This window comes from Cydia fagiglandana, chromosome 24 (assembly GCF_963556715.1).
Source record: "Cydia fagiglandana chromosome 24, ilCydFagi1.1, whole genome shotgun sequence".
Classification (NCBI taxonomy): Eukaryota; Metazoa; Arthropoda; class Insecta; order Lepidoptera; family Tortricidae; genus Cydia; species Cydia fagiglandana.
The window spans coordinates 5,190,540-5,211,682 of record NC_085955.1 but is presented as its reverse complement, the minus strand read 5'-3'; the positions used below and the strand labels follow the sequence as shown (position 1 = coordinate 5,211,682).

Here is a 21,143-nt window from a genome sequence, read left to right as displayed (position 1 = left end):
TGAATTACGTTTTGCAGTTTAGTTAAGATAAATTTTTTGGAAGACTATAGTGTCTCTGGTACCTATTAGAGCCGAAATAGAGAGTTATGGCAAAATTATGAGTACTACCTTCTCCTTTAGTATCATACTGCGGTCGGCCTGCTCTTCCCAACATCTGCAAAACGTCGAGGGCGCCCAGCTCGCTCCAGCGACCCTTTTCCGGGGAGTACACCTGGGTCCCTTTCACTATGACCGTGTGGGCAGGTAAATTCACACCCCACGCGAGGGTGGCCGTTGATACTAGGACCTGTAATTAAAAGGATTATATGTAAGCATGTGGCAAACTACCAATCTAGATATGACTAGAGATATTTTTGAAGTGAAAACTTCTTTAGCGGCGCTGTGCACTTTTTGTGATGGGGAAAAAATGTTAAACTCGCGAGAGCGTAAGACGTGATGTCACTTGTCATTGAGTTTTTCTTTATTGATTTAAATGCCATCTAGTGAGTTTCCCTCTAACTGGTATAATATAACTCGAGTACTAACAGGGATGTGCTTAGGGGTTTCAAGTAATGCGACGAAATAACGCTAGATGGAGTTAACCTCAATTATACATAGTAAAAACTTCTTTAGCGGCGCTGTGCAATGTCATTGAGTTTTCACTTCTGCCGGCACTCCCGGAGTGCAACCAGTTGTTTTTTTTGAACTGGTTTATAATTGACAACCCTATAACTACAAAGTTGTTTACCCTTTAAATTGACACGTCATTAACTTGTCTTTATATTCGATGCTCGGATCAACTTGCTAGGGCACTAGGTTCTGAAACATGAAGATTTTTGCACTAATGTTTAACAAATGGTATCTCACAAACGGTTACAAATATGAACGTGATTATTCAGTGAAGAATAAAGTACAGCTTGGCCAAAAAGAGTAGAAATTAAAAAGTGGCAACACTGTAGTGTCGTCCTGTTTTCTTATATAAATTGGTTTGTAAGGGACGACACTACAGTGTTGCCACTTTTTAATTTCTACTCTTTTTTGCCAAGCTGTACGTAGCCTAAACGATTCCCCGTTTGCATAAAAGTCCTTCGTTCTGTTCCACCCGATATATTTTTACACAAGACTATGTTATATGCTGGGCAATATATTACGGATTTCGGTCGCTTGCTGAGCGAATACTGTACATGTTTATATTCTACTGAGTATAGTACCTTTACCTGTATATGTCTGTCGGCGAACAAATCTTCAACAAGCGTACGGTCGACGCGGCTCATACCCGCGTGATGGATCGCGAACCCATACGGCAGGAGTTCTCGTAGCTCAGGGTTCTATACTAGGTCCGCTATAGTATAACATTATAGTCACCTGTATATGTCTGTCGGCGAACAGATCTTCAACAAGCGTACGGTCGACGCGGCTCATACCCGCGTGATGGATCGCGAACCCATACGGCAGGAGTTCTCGTAGCTCAGGGTTCTATACTAGGTCCGCTATAGTATAACATTATAGTCACCTGTATATGTCTGTCGGCGAACAAATCTTCAACAAGCGTACGGTCGACGCGGCTCATACCCGCGTGATGGATCGCGAACCCATACGGCAGGAGTTCTCGTAGCTCAGGGTTCTATACTAGGTCCGCTATAGTATAACATTATAGTCACCTGTATATGTCTGTCGGCGAACAAATCTTCAACAAGCGTACGGTCGACGCGGCTCATACCCGCGTGATGGATCGCGAACCCATACGGCAGGAGTTCTCGTAGCTCAGGGTTCTATACTAGGTCCGCTATAGTATGACATTATAGTCACCTGTATATGTCTGTCGGCGAACAGATCTTCAACAAGCGTACGGTCGACGCGGCTCATACCCGCGTGATGGATCGCGAACCCATACGGCAGGAGTTCTCGTAGCTCAGGGTTCTATACTAGGTCCGCTATAGTATAACATTATAGTCACCTGTATATGTCTGTCGGCGAACAGATCTTCAACAAGCGTACGGTCGACGCGGCTCATACCCGCGTGATGGATCGCGAACCCATACGGCAGGAGTTCTCGTAGCTCAGGGTTCTATACTAGGTCCGCTATAGTATAACATTATAGTCACCTGTATATGTCTGTCGGCGAACAGATCTCCAACAAGCGTACGGTCGACGCGGCTCATACCCGCGTGATGGATCGCGAACCCATACGGCAGGAGTTCTCGTAGCTCAGGGTTCTATACTAGGTCCGCTATAGTATAACATTATAGTCACCTGTATATGTCTGTCGGCGAACAGATCTTCAACAAGCGTACGGTCGACGCGGCTCATACCCGCGTGATGGATCGCGAACCCATACGGCAGGAGTTCTCGTAGCTCAGGGTTCTATACTAGGTCCGCTATAGTATAACATTATAGTCACCTGTATATGTCTGTCGGCGAACAGATCTTCAACAAGCGTACGGTCGACGCGGCTCATACCCGCGTGATGGATCGCGAACCCATACGGCAGGAGTTCTCGTAGCTCAGGGTTCTATACTAGGTCCGCTATAGTATAACATTATAGTCACCTGTATATGTCTGTCGGCGAACAGATCTTCAACAAGCGTACGGTCGACGCGGCTCATACCCGCGTGATGGATCGCGAACCCATACGGCAGGAGTTCTCGTAGCTCAGGGTTCTATACTAGGTCCGCTATAGTATAACATTATAGTCACCTGTATATGTCTGTCGGCGAACAGATCTTCAACAAGCGTACGGTCGACGCGGCTCATACCCGCGTGATGGATCGCGAACCCATACGGCAGGAGTTCTCGTAGCTCAGGGTTCTATACTAGGTCCGCTATAGTATAACATTATAGTCACCTGTATATGTCTGTCGGCGAACAGATCTTCAACAAGCGTACGGTCGACGCGGCTCATACCCGCGTGATGGATCGCGAACCCATATGGCAGGAGTTCTCGTAGCTCAGGGTTCTATACTAGGTCCGCTATAGTATAACATTATAGTCACCTGTATATGTCTGTCGGCGAACAGTGGCCTATTTTATAAAGCTACAAGTTACAATTTACAAGCGGAAGTCTCTTTCTAACCCTATGTGTTAGAACGAGACTTCCGCTTGTAAATTGTAACTTGTAGCTTTATAAAATAGGCCACAGATCTACAACAAGCGTACGGTCGACGCGGCTCATACCCGCGTGATGGATCGCGAACCCATACGGCAGGAGTTCTCGTAGCTCAGGGTTCTATACTAGGTCCGCTATAGTATAACATTATAGTCACCTGTATATGTCTGTCGGCGAACAGATCTTCAACAAGCGTACGGTCGACGCGGCTCATACCCGCGTGATGGATCGCGAACCCATACGGCAGGAGTTCTCGTAGCTCAGGGTTCTATACTAGGTCCGCTATAGTATAACATTATAGTCACCTGTATATGTCTGTCGGCGAACAGATCTTCAACAAGCGTACGGTCGACGCGGCTCATACCCGCGTGATGGATCGCGAACCCATACGGCAGGAGTTCTCGTAGCTCAGGGTTCTATACTAGGTCCGCTATAGTATAACATTATAGTCACCTGTATATGTCTGTCGGCGAACAGATCTTCAACAAGCGTACGGTCGACGCGGCTCATACCCGCGTGATGGATCGCGAACCCATACGGCAGGAGTTCTCGTAGCTCAGGGTTCTATACTAGGTCCGCTATAGTATAACATTATAGTCACCTGTATATGTCTGTCGGCGAACAGATCTTCAACAAGCGTACGGTCGACGCGGCTCATACCCGCGTGATGGATCGCGAGCCCATACGGCAGGAGTTCTCGTAGCTCAGGGTTCTATACTAGGTCCGCTATAGTATAACATTATAGTCACCTGTATATGTCTGTCGGCGAACAGATCTTCAACAAGCGTACGGTCGACGCGGCTCATACCCGCGTGATGGATCGCGAACCCATACGGCAGGAGTTCTCGTAGCTCAGGGTTCTATACTAGGTCCGCTATAGTATAACATTATAGTCACCTGTATATGTCTGTCGGCGAACAGATCTTCAACAAGCGTACGGTCGACGCGGCTCATACCCGCGTGATGGATCGCGAGCCCATACGGCAGGAGTTCTCGTAGCTCAGGGTTCTATACTAGGTCCGCTATAGTATAACATTATAGTCACCTGTATATGTCTGTCGGCGAACAGATCTTCAACAAGCGTACGGTCGACGCGGCTCATACCCGCGTGATGGATCGCGAACCCATACGGCAGGAGTTCTCGTAGCTCAGGGTTCTATACTAGGTCCGCTATAGTATAACATTATAGTCACCTGTATATGTCTGTCGGCGAACAGATCTTCAACAAGCGTACGGTCGACGCGGCTCATACCCGCGTGATGGATCGCGAGCCCATACGGCAGGAGTTCTCGTAGCTCAGGGTTCTATACTAGGTCCGCTATAGTATAACATTATAGTCACCTGTATATGTCTGTCGGCGAACAGATCTTCAACAAGCGTACGGTCGACGCGGCTCATACACGCGTGATGGATCGCGAACCCATACGGCAGGAGTTCTCGTAGCTCAGGGTTCTATACTAGGTCCGCTATAGTATAACATTATAGTCACCTGTATATGTCTGTCGGCGAACAGATCTTCAACAAGCGTACGGTCGACGCGGCTCATACCCGCGTGATGGATCGCGAACCCATACGGCAGGAGTTCTCGTAGCTCAGGGTTCTATACTAGGTCCGCTATAGTATAACATTATAGTCACCTGTATATGTCTGTCGGCGAACAGATCTTCAACAAGCGTACGGTCGACGCGGCTCATACCCGCGTGATGGATCGCGAACCCATACGGCAGGAGTTCTCGTAGCTCAGGGTTCTATACTAGGTCCGCTATAGTATAACATTATAGTCACCTGTATATGTCTGTCGGCGAACAGATCTTCAACAAGCGTACGGTCGACGCGGCTCATACCCGCGTGATGGATCGCGAACCCATACGGCAGGAGTTCTCGTAGCTCAGGGTTCTATACTAGGTCCGCTATAGTATAACATTATTTACATTATAGTCACCTGTATATGTCTGTCGGCGAACAAATCTTCAACAAGCGTACGGTCGACGCGGCTCATACCCGCGTGATGGATCGCGAACCCATATGGCAGGAGTTCTCGTAGCTCAGGGTTCTATACTAGGTCCGCTATAGTATAACATTATAGTCACCTGTATATGTCTGTCGGCGAACAGATCTTCAACAAGCGTACGGTCGACGCGGCTCATACCCGCGTGATGGATCGCGAACCCATACGGCAGGAGTTCTCGTAGCTCAGGGTTCTATACTAGGTCCGCTATAGTATAACATTATAGTCACCTGTATATGTCTGTCGGCGAACAGATCTTCAATAAGCGTACGGTCGACGCGGCTCATACCCGCGTGATGGATCGCGAACCCATACGGCAGGAGTTCTCGTAGCTCAGGGTTCTATACTAGGTCCGCTATAGTATAACATTATAGTCACCTGTATATGTCTGTCGGCGAACAGATCTTCAACAAGAGTACGGTCGACGCGGCTCATACCCGCGTGATGGATCGCGAACCCATACGGCAGGAGTTCTCGTAGCTCAGGGTTCTTTACTTGGTCCGCTTCTGTTCTGAGTACTTCTGTGCTGGCCGAGCCTTCCCTGTTAGGCAAAACCCACAGCATTATATACACATATCCTTGTAGGGTCTTGGGTTAAAAATGAGGGTTGGGTTACTCCCAAAACTATTTTTTTTTTATGATCAGAAGGTATCGTCTTGGGTCGTCCCATTCGTTTTTCGTCAAGTTCTTAAATTAGTCCTATTTTACTTTCGCCACCCATTCTACATTCGTCACAATCGTCGGTGGCTTTCAATGTAGAATGGGTGACGAAAGCAGAATAGGACTAATTTAAGAACTTGACGGAAGACGAATGGGACGACCAAAGGCGATAAGATTGCATATAGAAACAAAACAATAGCTTCTGGGCTCAATTGAATGTGGAAGAAGAATTAAAATATATTTGAGTCGGGAATGTTTTTATTCTAGTTTTTTTAAAGACTATAAAATATGATTATAAAGATGAACGTGACTTTTCCCCGCAATCATATACATATACAGGGTGGTCCAAACCTCGACGTCCAAAATTTTGTTTTAGATGCCTAACATCGTGGGCTGTCAGAACCCCATGTTAGCCGATTTTTCGTAGTTTTCGAGTTATGATTTTATTTACTTTGTTAAGAAATTCCGGGGTGAAGCTTTGCTTTGCTTTGCTTTTATGCCTACTAATAATTGATATTAAGATATAATAAAGATATTAAGTATGATTACATCTCGATGCTATGTTTTGTATGATTGTATATTTTCGTCAGTTTGTTATAGTGGTAAGTATATATTGTTTTAGCTAACGAAATAGAAGGTTTACCTGAGGAATTGTCCAAGCGTGTCCTTCTCTAAGCACATGTCACGGATAGCCCTCGCTGTTTTTCCTGTCTCCTTACGCGAATGTACAAACACGAGAATCTGAAAGAGAACAAATATATATATTTCTTTAGCCTACTTTGCTAAGCTTAAGTGAGACTGGGCTGGACATGTCAAGGTGGGCAAAAATGGTTACCGAGTGGGACCCACGGAACACAATAGACGATGCAGGGGAAAACGAGGGGAGGCCTTTGCCGAGCAGTGGAACAAATATTTAAAAAAAACAACGGGTTGCACTCCGGGAGTGCCGACAGAAGTGAAAACTCAATGACTAGTCCAAAATGTCTGCAGCACTATGTATAATAATTAACCCATCCTCCTTTCTATTGAAAAACTTTAGTTCCGAAATTGCTGGTCAGTGAGCTTGTTTTAAATTCGAAATTCAAATATGTAGCGTTAATTGTTTAAAATTTGAATAGAAATTGTAAAGTTACCTTGCAGACCTCGCATCTAAATATATTTGGTCATGATATTTTGAGTTTTATTCACCAGCACTAGAGTTCACTTTTATTAGCGATTTCATCAAGATGTAGCTTTACTGAATTATATTTGAGTGATATATATTTCAACCCGTACAAGATTAGAACCTTTTTCATGTAGTTTTATGTAGTGTAGTGTTTGTTGTATGTAGTTTTTCTTTATTGATTTAAATGCCATCTAAATGAGTGGCCATCTAGACGTTACGGTCACGCGATCGCGTTACGCTGTCTCGAGTTTATCATTTTTTCCCCATCTCAAAAAGTGCCCAGCGCCGCTAAAGAAGTTTTCAATTAAAAAAATATTAAACAAGACAAAGGATTAGCGACTCGGGGCCAGTTACAAATCTACAGACTAGAATGGAGTCAATCTTTTAACAAACATCTTTTTATAACAGGTGTCACAGTCAGTCCCCTATGCCGTGGATGCATGGAGAAGGAAGAAACAGCCTCTTACGTGTTGTTGGAATGCAGCGGATTGGCCCCATACAGGGCAAAACATCTCGGATCCCCGAGAGACCTCCCCGAGGTCTTAATCAACATCAAAGGTTTGGTGGGATTCCTCGAGGAGCTGGGCTGGCAAGACTAGTCCACCCCCTATCAAGCAAAATAGGCGCAAGACGTCGAGTTGTCGAAAATCGCCCGAACTACAATACAATACAATGGAGTCAATCAAGATGAAGTGTTACCTGATTTCTCCCCGCGTGCTCCATGGTCTTCTCGTAGACGATATCGTTCATCACTTGGAACCGCTTCAGCGCTTTCTTCTCTGTCACGCCGATATACTGTTGCTCCAACGCAACTGGCCTGGACACACAGACACAGAATAAGTAATAGTATTATCATCAGGGATCGGAAATTCGGATGTTTTTATACCTAAACTTAGCAATTTCTTGGAAAAAGTTCAGCAAGTATGGAGTCGACTTCTTAAAAAAATTATTTTAATTATTTAAGTTCCGGGTTTCCGGGATCGTATAAAACATCACGAAATAGTGATAACTGTCAAAATATTTAGATTATGACTATTTTCAGCGATTTTGTTAACATACCTACACGTTGGTAAACAGTTTTAACTGTAAACAGGGTGTAACAAATAAAATTACCGCATACCACATATTTTGTAAAAAGAAACAGCTGAAATATATTTAAATACTTTAATTAGTATGTGTATATGTATCCTAATTGCTGGTATTCCGGGAAATCCCGGTAAATTTATTAGCAAAATTAAATTGAGTCCACCTCCATACTACTCAACAACAACGCGGTGTAGGTACTGAGGCCGAAGTTTAGGTATAAAAGCATCCGAATTTTCGATCCCTGATTATCATACAGATCGGCCACGCACCGCCCCGCCCCAACTCGCATTACCTCGCCCCGCGACTGGCCGCGACATGAATCTGGCGGACTTCTGGCGTCCTCTCAGTAAAGCGACTTACCCACACATACTCAATGACGCGTGTACAGACGTGCCGCGCACACGTATAAACACAAATGATTTTTGATGTATGGCATGGCGTGTGACACAGATTAATATTTGTTTACCAGACTTCATGTTAACATAGAAACTAATTAATTTTGGTTCTTAAACCAGTATCAATGAGTATTTTTTTATTTAGAATCCCTGAGTGTCTGTTTAGAAAATTTTGAGCAAAAAAAATGAGTTGCCTGTTATGCATATCCTTTAAAAGCTTCCGTATTCTACATGTCAAACTTCATGAAAATCGGTTCAGTAGTTTATCCATGAATATATGACGGTTTAAAAATATTACTTTCCGCCAGAGTCACAAACAACTATTTAGAAAATGAAACTTGACAGATGTAGCAAATAAAAAAAAATACAAAAAGATCATGGCAGCGGTGGGATTCGAACCCACGCCTCCGAAGAGACTGGTGCCTTAAACCAGCGCCTTAGACCGCTCGGCCACGCTACCGTTGGCAAAACAGACGAAATTAGCTGTTACCCGTTACGTCACAGAGTTGCGTATTGTACGTGACGTAATATATGGTATGTAATTCTAGATTGATCTGCGTATGAAATGAATTGTCCGATGGCCGACTGCATGAACATGAAACCCTACCTGATAAAACATAAAACCGGACACGTGCGAGTCAGACCGAAAAATCGATCTAGCTAGGTCTTATCTCTGGGAAAACACATTTTTGAGTTTTTATGTTTCTCCTAGATATTAAAAATAGTAAATGAGCGTTTTAAAAAATGTAGATTTCATTCATGTCTTATAAATATTGACTTCTTGGGCCCATTTTACTGTGTTTTAAATGTGTCCCAAAATTTTCTTTCCAGATCGTCACATTTTTGTATGAAAAGTTTTTTTATTTGTATGTACGTGACGCACAGGAAAAATATTTTTTCATACAAAATTTTGGGACACAGTTTTTCATGCATGAGGCGTGAATGTACTAATGATTCCGAGTAAAATGAGCCCAAGAAGTCAATATTTTGAAGACATGAATGAAATGTAATTTTTTTTGGAAAACGCTGAAATGTAATGAAAATACCTGAAAGAATTATCGAAGTAGAACAACCCATGCTCAGGCTTCACTCTAAGGAAGGCGGCGACGTCCGTGTAGTTAGGCAGCGTAGCTGACAGACCCACCAACCGGACCTAGAAAAAGAAACATCGTTCTTATACAAATCAAAATTACGTCACACAGCAAATATTTGTTTACAAGGGTCGTATGATGATCAGAGCTCGGCGGGGGTGAGCTGTTTTCAGAGTTTTCACAACATGGACATGCCTTGTCATTCGATGGTATATGTATGTGGTTTAATTTAATAACTAAAGAAATTATTTTATTTAGGCTGCCTTTCCGTTACGATCTTTACGTCGCCATTAAAACAAATGAATTTTATAGCATGCTTTTTTAGTAAACCTCTTCAAATAATATGTATATCCATCCACATCCATCCATCCAGCTACTATTAAAGTTTACTTGTACATAAGGCATTGCCATTTTAGTTTAATTAATATAATAATAATATGTATGTGTTTATATGTATTTTTATTGTTTTGTAAGTGTTTTTATATTTTACTTTTATATTCATATTATAAAAATACCTAACCTAAGACGATAAATAAATAAAGAGAAAAATAATAATATAGCCTTTATTTCTCTTTTAAATACATATTTACATTAAAAAGATATTTAATAATTTTAATTTCGTTTTATTTTTATTGAGGTGCCCAGTGTCGGGCAAAGGCCTCCTCCAGCTCCTTCCAGACTGTCCTGTCCTTAGCTTTGCGGGTCCAAGCATGTTCGGCCACTTTGACAATATCATCGACCCACCTTTGCTTCGGGCGGTGAGCTGCTCGCTTGTTTTCAAGTGGGTACCAATGTAAAATCTTCTCACTCCATCTATTATCGGTTGTTCTTACTATATGGCCAGCCCATCTCCATTTTAGTTTAATTATAATTAATAAAGTTTTATTTCAATATTTCTTTCTAAGGTGTATCTATAATAATATCTACACTTGACATAAGTGACGTCAAAATGGCTCACCCCTGCCGAGCTCTGATGATGATAGTACAGTCAGCAGCAGAAGTTGCTAAGCGGGCGAGGTGTTCACAATTACCTTGACACGCTCTTATTCTCTTAACAAGAAAGTGGCGTCATGATCAGTTTGAACACATGGCCCGTTTAGCAACTTCTACTGCTGACTGTACCTATTCTAGGAAAATCAGTTTTTGCCAAAATAGTTATTTACGAGACAAGTGCGGAAAAGAGGAAATTCTAAACGAGTCGCGATAAATTAAAACACGACCGAAGGGAGTGTTTTAAATCGACACGAGTTGTAAAGTTTAAAGGGCCATATGTACTGTAAAACGTTGTACGATACACGTGCGAATAGGTAATTCGCAACTCGTGTCGACAACGGGGAGGTCTTGCGCTGTCATTGTACTCGTAGGCGGGCATAGTGGTGTGTTTGGGATGTACGAAACATGTCGCGCGAGTGACTTAAAACAAGTGGGTCTAAACCGTAAAATTATTCAAAACTAATTCACTGGTTATTTATACACATCGGTAAGTCGTGGCACTTAGGCAGCACTTGACAGTTTCTAACAGACTAGTGATGTGACAATGTTCTTCCTATACAAGTCGAGATAAATAAACCACTAAAAAAAAGGAATTTTAATCATTTAATACACGGTATAACATGAGTAAACCGAATAATTTTAACAGCGTATTCCTGATCATATTTAGAGACAAAAATGTCCTATAAACTTTTTTTTAAAAACGCCTAGTTTCAGAGATAATATTAATTTAAAAATAAACATGTTTTTGTTGTTACATAATGTAAAATGCCTTTTTGATAGTAATGTTGCTGCTATACGACGTAGTTTAAATATCCTTATTGATAGATGTCAAAAAGTGACAAGTAACACTTTGCAAAAAGAAGGTATTACGAAAAAAAATGTAAAAATCAATTTTAAGTAACAAGTTTACCAATAACATTTATTTTTTATGTACAGATATATTCAAAAAATTGAAAAAACAAAACAAAAAAAAAATTTTTTTTGACGAAATTGACCTAAACTCATATTATGTACATTTTTTCCTTCTTTTGACCTCAGAAATGCGTGGTTAAAATTATTCGGTTTCCTCATGTTACACCGTGTATATGACATTCGTGATAAACAATTAATATTTGTTCTAAATTTTCACAAGTCAGCCTACGTCTTCTACTTGAGAAAATCCACTTTGTGTAACAAAACAATCTTTCAACCTCCACTGACGTAATGGGTAAAAAAAGCATTTTATTGTAAAGTTGTAGCGTATTTTTATTGATATTCTTTTTGATTTCAACTTCTTTATTTTGCAATAAGTTATTGATATTCTTTGTTGTAAGATATCCTGGATTTTTTGATAACACTATTTTCAGCTCAGTAATGAAAGTGACTTTTCAATTTTAAATACGATCTCCATAGACTCTTTTAGAAACGTGTCTCATCACTAATATTTTAAGTGCTACCTAAATGCCACGAGTTACCGATGTGTAGTCACTTATTTACAAAAGACCAAACTGAAGGTTTGCCAAACAGCTATGGAGCGCAACATGTTTGGGGTGAGAAGGATTGACCGGATCCGGAACACGACGTTGCGCACCAAAACTGGCATCGTCGACGTTGGGGTAAAAACCGCCAGGCCCCAATTTCACCACGGTGACAGGTGCGACAATTGTAAAACATCACAGTTGCTGACGTCACAGGCATCCATGGGTTACAGTTACCTCTTACCATCGGGCGGGCCGTATTCCTGTTTGTCACCATCATTGTATTATTAAAAAAAAACTTTATTATATCGGAAAAAAACAGATGTTTCTCTTGCTAAGTTCATGACAATTGTCACTAGAAACATGACAATTGTGACGAAATTCCGACATATAACTCATTTCCTATCAAGACCTACAATTCTACAAATATGTCGACTAGAAAAAATAATTCTTGTTTCACAACATAATTTTAATACATACAATTCTAGCAAAATGCCTGTCATGTTTGTAAGTATTTCTATAGAAAATGTTTTATAAAGTAGTAATAAATATGTCACCTGTAGCTTGACAATTGTCGCTCGACATATGTCACTGACAATTGTAGCCGTGGTGAAATTGGGGCCAGGCTTCTGGGACTGGGCAGGCCATGTACGACGCATGCACCCACAGAGGTGGGCTAAACTAGCCACGGAGTGGGTGCCACAATGTAAACGCAGGCAGGGGCGGCCTAAGAGGAGATGGCGGGATGACTTGGACACAGTGGCGGATTTGCCCTAAGGCACAGTAGGCCCGAGCTTAGGGCGGCAAGATATTTAAGGGCGGCAAAATGTGATAAAAAATTCGCTGATGGTAACAAGAAATAACTCAAAATGTATTCAATATTATGGGTACCTTTAAAGGGGCGGCTACAGGGCCTGGGGCCTATGGCGGCAAAGACTGCAAATCCGCCACTGCCTGGACACATTTCTCAGCAACTGGACAGATGCTGCACTTAATCGGGAGGATTGGAAGTCTAGGGGGGAGGCCTATGCCCAGCAGTGGGACACCTTTTAGGCTAGTTAATAGTTATTTGTTTTACAAGGGGGCAAAGTTGTTGTTTAACCGCTCGTGCTAATATTGATACCCGAGCAAGCGAAAGATTCCAAAATTGAACCACGAGCGTAGCGAGTGGTTCAAAAAATGGAATCTTGAGCGTTGCGAAGGTTTCAAAGCACGAGGGTTAAACAAAATTTGCCCCCGAGTGAAACACAAAATTTTTCACCACACCAACCTGAAGCAAATATTAAATGTAAAATATCAAACAAAATCAAACCAAATCAAATCCAAATGAATGTTATTAAATATTTATCATCCAAAACCATCATTTAAAAGTCATTTCTACCAGCAAACATAAGAAACCAACTCAAAATTTGCATTTGATTACTTTGTCTCACATGTGAATAGAATGCAACTTTGCTATCAGTTTTTGAAGTGCAAAGTAAGCCTTTCCGAGCTGGTGTGGTGAAAAAATAATAATAATATTACCTCCTCCTGAGTCTGCTCGACCGTCCTCAGTGTCCTGGCGACCAGCGCCTCCAGCACAGGTCCTCGTTCGTCGTGAAGTAGATGCACCTCATCGATTATGATCAGCCGCACCAGATTCGTGAACGAACGCTCACCACCTAAGGAATAACATTTGTTACTATACTGCAAAACGTAATTCAAGACCAAAAAAACTAAGACAATGTTGCCACTTTTTACTAGCGCGTCTTGTATTTATGTAAAAATAAGTAAATAAAAGTACTTTTTTTTTATGAATGGGCTTACTCATGGCCACAGACTAGCCGAGGCGTAGACGTGGCCTACTATGGAGCGAGCTCGCCCAGAAGGTGCCTGTTCACTCTTGATTTGAAGGTTGCCGGGTTATAAGAACACGGAAATATAGACGCCGGCAGGGAATTCCATTCCTTGGCAGTGCGCATAAGGAAAGTAGAAGCAAAGCGCTTCGTGCGAATTGGTGGAATATGTAGATATTCCACCAATTCGCAAGTAAGGATGGAAACCGGCCGTGCGTCTAAAACTCGTAACTTTTTAAAACTTTTTTAAATCGTAAGAGTAAAATTACCAATACATAAATTATCTTAGCGTGATTATTTAATTTATTTATCAAAAGGAATTTACTATTTTACAAACAAATTATTGCAGTGGCAACATTGTCTTACTTTTTTTGGTCTTGGATTACGTTTTGCAATTTAGGTATTTAAATAAATGTAAACAAAATGTACCCTCAAATGGCTCCTTAAGCCATTGAGCCAGCATAATCGTTTTGACAGTTCGAAAAAAGAAACTGATTTGACTAGTAGTCAAATACCCTATTCAAAATTAACCTTTTCTAGTGATGATATCCCACTTTTCCGGCGTGCAGACGATAAGCTGGGTGGCTTCAATCTGCTCCCTGGTCAGCTGGTGGTCGCCGGTTAATTCCGACACCTTCAGGTTGTAGGCCGCTAAACGCTTGCTGAAGTTACCCACCTGGAGATAAATAAATAAATGTGACGTTCCACGGAAAAAGGTGCGGCAAAGGGCGCTTACGCTATTTTTAACGCCGCTCCAATATTATTGCGGCGCTATGCGACGTAAGCGCCAGCCGCCATAAGGTACCTTTTGCCGTGGAATGTCACAAATATTATACGACATTTTTACACAGATTGACTAAGTCCCACAGTACGTAAGCTCAACAAGGGTTGTGTTCTGGGTACTCAGACAACAATATATACCGGGTTTAGACTTCCCTATTTTTCATACAAAATAAATATTATCTTCAATGGACGCCATCGCCATGCCATCATTTGTGATTGACTTTGCTTGTCATGCCTTTAACATAACAAAATTCGCAATACATTGCGTCTTAGAATAAACTTTAAAGAGTATTAAAAATCAAACCACAAGTTATTTTTAAAAGTTGCTGAACAAACGTCGTTCAAAATGTTGGTCAGTATGAGGAGTACAGTTAAATTTTTTGCTCGTATTACAGGCCACACCCGGTATAATATATAAATACTTAAATACATAGAAAACAACTATGACTCAGGAACAAATATCTGTGTCATCACACAAATAAATGCCCTTACTGGGATTCGAACCCGGGACCATCGGCTTCACAGGCAGGGTTACCCACTAGGCCAGACCGGTCGTCAATAATTACTAAATGTAAATCAATGCGATATCTGGCCGTATTCGAACAATGCTTCTAAGATGTCACTGCGATACGACACCGATCTATCAGTGTCAGAAGTTTTTGGCTGAAGTAATGTGGATACAATTATCATACATGCAATAAATATATGAATTACGAATTATGATACGCTAGATGTAGACTAGGTACGAAATAACTCGCGTTTTGGCACAGAATAAATAATAGTACTAGGTACAGAAGACTCACTCTCTAACAAAACGCGTCTGTTACGATCGGGACAGATATGGCCGCTAGGTGGCGACAGCGCCACGCGCTGCTTATGGCTAGCCACCAAAATTGGTGTGGAACGGATGTACTTTTAGTTACCTGTTGCAAAGCGACAAAATCGCGGAGTGAGCCACGCCTGGTTTTGGTAAGAATACTGATGTATGAAGGTACCACTCATTCTTTATTACTCGTCTATACTTATATTACTCATCTTGAAGTCGGACGCGTTGACTGTCTCGTCGTCGTTGACGTGTTTGCCGACTTCGCGAAGGATACAGAGTAGGGCTACGTCGGTCTTGCTATATAACAGTGACTCACCATCTCCTGTACTAGAGAGCGCATGGGCGCGACATAGATCATCTTGAAGTCGGACGCGTTGACTGTCCCGTCATCGTTGACGTGTTTGCCGACTTCGCGAAGGATACAGAGTAGGGCTACGTCGGTCTTGCTATATAACAGTGACTCACCATCTCCTGTACTAGAGAGCGCATGGGCGCGACATAGATCATCTTGAAGTCGGACGCGTTGACTGTCTCGTCGTCGTTGACGTGTTTGCCGACTTCGCGAAGGATACAGAGTAGGGCTACGTCGGTCTTGCTATATAACAGTGACTCACCATCTCCTGTACTAGAGAGCGCATGGGCGCGACATAGATCATCTTGAAGTCGGACGCGTTGACTGTCCCGTCATCGTTGACGTGTTTGCCGACTTCGCGAAGGATACAGAGTAGGGCTACGTCGGTCTTGCTATATAACAGTGACTCACCATCTCCTGTACTAGAGAGCGCATGGGCGCGACATAGATCATCTTGAAGTCGGACGCGTTGACTGGCTCGTCGTCGTTGACGTGTTTGCCGACTTCGCGAAGGATACAGAGTAGGGCTACGTCGGTCTTGCTATATAACAGTGACTCACCATCTCCTGTACTAGAGAGCGCATGGGCGCGACATAGATCATCTTGAAGTCGGACGCGTTGACTGTCCCGTCATCGTTGACGTGTTTGCCGACTTCGCGAAGGATACAGAGTAGGGCTACGTCGGTCTTGCTATATAACAGTGACTCACCATCTCCTGTACTAGAGAGCGCATGGGCGCGACATAGATCATCTTGAAGTTTGAGGCGTTGACTGTCCCGTCATCGTTGACGTGTTTGCCGACTTCGCGAAGGATACAGAGTAGGGCTACGTCGGTCTTGCTATATAACAGTGACTCACCATCTCCTGTACTAGAGAGCGCATGGGCGCGACATAGATCATCTTGAAGTCTGAGGCGTTGACTGTCCCGTCATCGTTGACGTGTTTGCCGACTTCGCGAAGGATACAGAGCAGGGCTACGTTGGTCTTGCCGGCGCCCGTCGGCGCGCACACTAGGAGGTTCTCATCTGAGTCTAGCGCTGCTTTGGATATGCGGCTCTGTTGAAAAAAAAAGGCGGATTATTTTACAGTAGCAAAGTTTAATAAAAACCCCGACTACCTCTAAAAACCGGGCAAGTGCAAGTCGGACTCGCGCACGAAGGGTTCCTTACCATAATGCAGAAGAAGGCAAAAAAAACCGGTCACCCATCCAAGTACTGACCCCGCCCGACGTTGCTTAACTTCGGTCAAAAATCACGTTCGTTGTATGGGAGCCCCACTTAAATTTTTATTTTATTCTGTTTTTAGTATTTTTTGTTATAGCGGCAACAGAAATACATCATCTGTGAAAATTTCAACTGTCTAACTATCACAGTTCGTATACAGTCTGGTGACTGACGCACGGACGGACGGACGGACGGACAGCAGAGTCTTAGTAATAGGGTCCCGTTTTACCCTTTGGGTACGGAACCCTAAAAATAACTAGGAAAATTTACGCGATTGGTTGGTAGAAGCTGGTGATTTAAAACAAAAAACCGGCCAAGTCCGAGTCTCGACGACTGGACGATTTGGTGCAATCTCATTTGAACCTTAAATCGGAATGCTAAAGTTGAAATTATATTGGCGGTTATGTGGTCGATAAATCGTACTATGCCTGGAAAAGGGTTCAAGGGTTCATCATTGTACTACCATATTCTAAGAAATAAACATTTGTATTTGTAAAGGGTTCAAGGCACTGCTAGTACTACAATTATTATACTACTGCTATTACTATTATAGTACTGCTGTACAGAAAGGAAACTACTACAATTATAAATTGTTTATACGACAACGGTTTCACTCACTTGAATTTAAAATATGAAAACCGAACAATTCCAAACAATTTAAAATATGTCTCACGAAAGTTTAATATCGATTACTACAATTATTATACTACTACTCCTACAAAACCGAAGTTTGACAGCAGTTCAGGGTCGAATCATTCTGTCCTTTTCTAATATATGGCACTATACCTTTCGGCTATTTAGGGTTGTCAAAACTCAAGCCATTATCTTATCTGTGGTCGTCCACGCAAAGGGACGTCAAGTTGTGTCAACCCTAATAATTGTTCGTAGCAATGCTGAGCCGAGCGGAGCCGAGTTTGACCGAAGCACAGACAAAACATCCTCCAGACTGAGTATAGTCGCGCTACCCCCTCTGCCACGGATACGGTAATTTTACTCCATGTTACACACAGTCGAAAGTGTCTTTGTGTGACGTCCGTGTCTTTGAACGGACCAATCACGGCACGGGACTTCGCTCACCTCGTCCCGCGCACCCCCGCATTTTTGGCATCATCGGTTGCATGAAATAATTGCTCTAAGTCTAGAGGATCTCTAGAGGACTCGGTCTAGAGGCTTCCTAGGCCGAAGTCGGGAGTTTCGCACCCCTGTTTAAGGTTCTAGTACCGTGATTGATGACTGACCTGTATTCTGTTCAGCGTTTTGAACCCTTCGAACGCTGGCTGCACATATTTCGGGAGACTCTCGACCGGCAGCAGCGTCTCGCCTTCTTCGAACGGCTTCGGCTTCAAGGCTGGCACGTGCACTTCTTCGTAACCTGATCAAAACAAAAAAAAAGGTAACGGAATGGTGGCCGCTTATGCTCTGGATTCCTAGGATAGCGGTGCCGTCATATAGCGGTCGTCTCCATACTAAATAATACGGCTAAATATGGATGTCGTAGTATTTGTATGGAGACGGCCGCTATAGGACGGCACCGCTATCCTAGGAAACTAGAGCATTATGCTCTGGATTCCTAGGATAGCGGTGCCGTCATATATAGTAATACAAAAGACTCAAGCCTTTTAGCTCTTTTTCTCGCCTCATCTCTTGACGCCTAACAGGCTAAAAGCCTATTTCTATTAGTAAAATAGGCTCACTAGTAATATAGAGGCCGTCTCCATACAAATACTACGACATTCATATTTAGCCGCATAATTTTGTATGGAGACGGCCGCTATACCGGGTGTGGCCTGTAATATGAGCAAAAAATTAAACTGTAGGCTGTCCTCCTCATACTGACCAACATTTGTTCAGCGACTTTTAAAAATAACTTGTGGTTTGATTTTTAATACACTTTAAAGTTTATTCTATTTGTAAAACGGAATGTATTGCGAATTTTGTTATGTTTAAGGCGTGACAAGCAACGTCAATCACAATGATATGGCGTGGCGATGGCGTCCATTGAAGATAATATTTATTTTGTATGAAAAATAGGGAGTCTAAATACTTCATAATTTTTAAAAGTTGTTGAACAAAAGTGTCACCGTTTGAGGAGTGCAGTCTGTTTTAATTATTTGCTCGTGTTACAGGCCACACCCGGTATTTGACAATGTATACCTTTCCTCTGTTTCCTGAAGGACCCAGGTGGTAGCTGACATCTCTTATTAGCCATGAAGTGAGCTCCAGCGGCGAACACCAGCTCTTCGAGTTGCAACATCTGTCTGTTGCCGGCGGCTTGGCCGCTACCGGCCGCTTCGGCTTTGTGGCGCTTGCGGGGCGCTTCGGATTGTTGGGCGCTCTGAAATATATCATTAACAACATATTAGCTGACATTGAGTATGAAATATACTATCTACCCATACAATGCCACAAAATCCATACTAATATTATAAATGCGAAAGTGTGTCTGTCTGTTACCTCTTCACGCTTAAACCGCTGAACCGATTTAGTTGAAATTTGGTATGGAGATAGTTTGAGTACCGAGGAAGGAAAAAGGGTAGTATTTATCCCAGAAATTACCCTTTAAGGGGGTGAAAAGGGGGATGGAAGTTTGTATCGGGAATCGATAAAAAGCAGATTGGATAAAAAATAAGCTCCCCAAATTACTAGCTCCACGCAGACGAAGTCGCGGGCAAAAGCTAGTAAATTATAGTACTGTGTACAGAAGGTTCACTCTCTAACTAAACGCGTCTATTACGACAGATATGACCGCTAGGTGGCGCAAGCGCGAGCAGGCGTCCGTCCCGTAGCGGTGCGCGGCAACTACTATGTAGACACCAGGACTGGTGTGGGCCGCATGTACTCGTAGCGACGCGACGAAATCGCGGAGTGAGCCACGTCTGACAATGTGGTAACCATGACCAAGACAAAAGACCAAAAGGCTACCCTATCTATTATATAACTTAATTTATCTAATTTAATATTCTGCTTTTGTATTAAAATGATCGGCTGGACACAACGGGGCACTGAAACTCTCATTGTAGAATCTGGGGTTTAAAAACAAAAAACACCGGCCAAGGACAAGGCGGACTCGCGCATAGAGGGTTCCGTACCATTCGCAAAAAACTGCAAAATTTGTTGTATGGGAGCCCCACTTAAATATTTATTTTATTCTGTTTTTAGTATTTGTTGTTATAGCGGCAACAGAAATACATCATCTATGAAAATTTCAACTGTTTAGCTATCGCGGATCATGACATACAACCTAGTGACAGGCAGACAGACAGACGGATAGACAGACAGACAGACAGACAGAGTGACGGACAGTGGAGTCTTAGTAATAGGGTCCAGTTTTTACCCGTTGGGTACGGAACCAAAGTAATATTATCTTGGATATAAAACAATGGGTAGACCTCCGCGGACTTTCTCTGATCAGATCGGGGAAGTCCTGAGAAAAGGCCAGGTCAAAAGCACCCTAAACCAGCCAGCGAATGCGAATTGTATGAAAGTGAAGGAAGCGAAAGAGGTATGTCAGGATCGCAGCAAGTGGAAATCATTGGTCTCTGCCTACCCCTCCGCGAAATAGGCGTGATTATATATATGTATGTATGTATGTATACAACAAGGATTACTGACCTCATCATCTCCCTTCCCAGTCTCCAACTGAGCCAGAATCTTCATGAGGTGTGGCTGCCGGCTCATTTCGTCGCGCAGCGCTTGGCGCTCGCTCTCAGATTGGGAGGAGGCGAGCTTCGTACAGTACAACACTGCAAAAAATAACAGATACTTATCATACATTTATCCTCTAGCCGCCCAGAGACCTATAAAAAGGTCTCCTGTTCCATCCTAATTTGAACTTTGTGTTGAGAAAATAAAATTTCATTTTGCTTGGCAAGGTTTGACGTATGGGCGGCTAGAAGTTAATTTTCTACCTTATTGAAATAATCATTAGGGGATCCACTGATTACCAGTTATCAACTTTCCTTCTTCCTGGCGTTATCCCGGCATTTTGCCACGGCTCATGGGAGCCTGGGGTCCGCTTGACAACTAATCCAATGATTTGACGTAGGCACTAGTTTTTACGAAAGCGACTGCCATCTGACATTCTAACCCAGAGGGGAAACTAGGCCTTATTGGGATTAGTCCGGTTTCCTCGCGATGTTTTCCTTCACCGAAAAGCGACTGGCAAATATCAAATGATATTTCGT

The 21,143-nt window shown here is 42.7% G+C and overlaps 2 protein-coding genes and 1 non-coding gene across 3 annotated transcripts in view; 1 reads left to right on the top strand and 2 right to left on the bottom strand.

Moving 5' to 3' along the window:
* LOC134676164 (unextended protein) overlaps positions 1-21,143 on the top strand; it is a 304,119-nt gene that overhangs the window by 117,506 nt on the left and 165,470 nt on the right. The gene's annotated exons all lie outside the window — the stretch shown is intronic.
* LOC134676198 (U5 small nuclear ribonucleoprotein 200 kDa helicase) overlaps positions 1-21,143 on the bottom strand; it is a 67,172-nt gene that overhangs the window by 36,156 nt on the left and 9,873 nt on the right. The window contains exons 9-19 of the mRNA XM_063534527.1: positions 20,572-20,702; positions 19,114-19,294; positions 18,198-18,331; positions 16,595-16,792; positions 14,307-14,451; positions 13,465-13,601; positions 9,446-9,552; positions 7,618-7,735; positions 6,397-6,494; positions 5,472-5,634; positions 109-286 (exon numbers count right to left, since the gene is read on the bottom strand). Of these exons, the coding sequence (XP_063390597.1) occupies positions 109-286; positions 5,472-5,634; positions 6,397-6,494; positions 7,618-7,735; positions 9,446-9,552; positions 13,465-13,601; positions 14,307-14,451; positions 16,595-16,792; positions 18,198-18,331; positions 19,114-19,294; positions 20,572-20,702 (1,590 nt within the window). The remainder of the gene's footprint in view (positions 1-108; positions 287-5,471; positions 5,635-6,396; positions 6,495-7,617; positions 7,736-9,445; positions 9,553-13,464; positions 13,602-14,306; positions 14,452-16,594; positions 16,793-18,197; positions 18,332-19,113; positions 19,295-20,571; positions 20,703-21,143) is intronic.
* On the bottom strand, positions 8,778-8,859 carry Trnal-aag (transfer RNA leucine (anticodon AAG)). The gene has a single exon. It is a non-coding gene; the product is annotated as a tRNA-Leu (tRNA).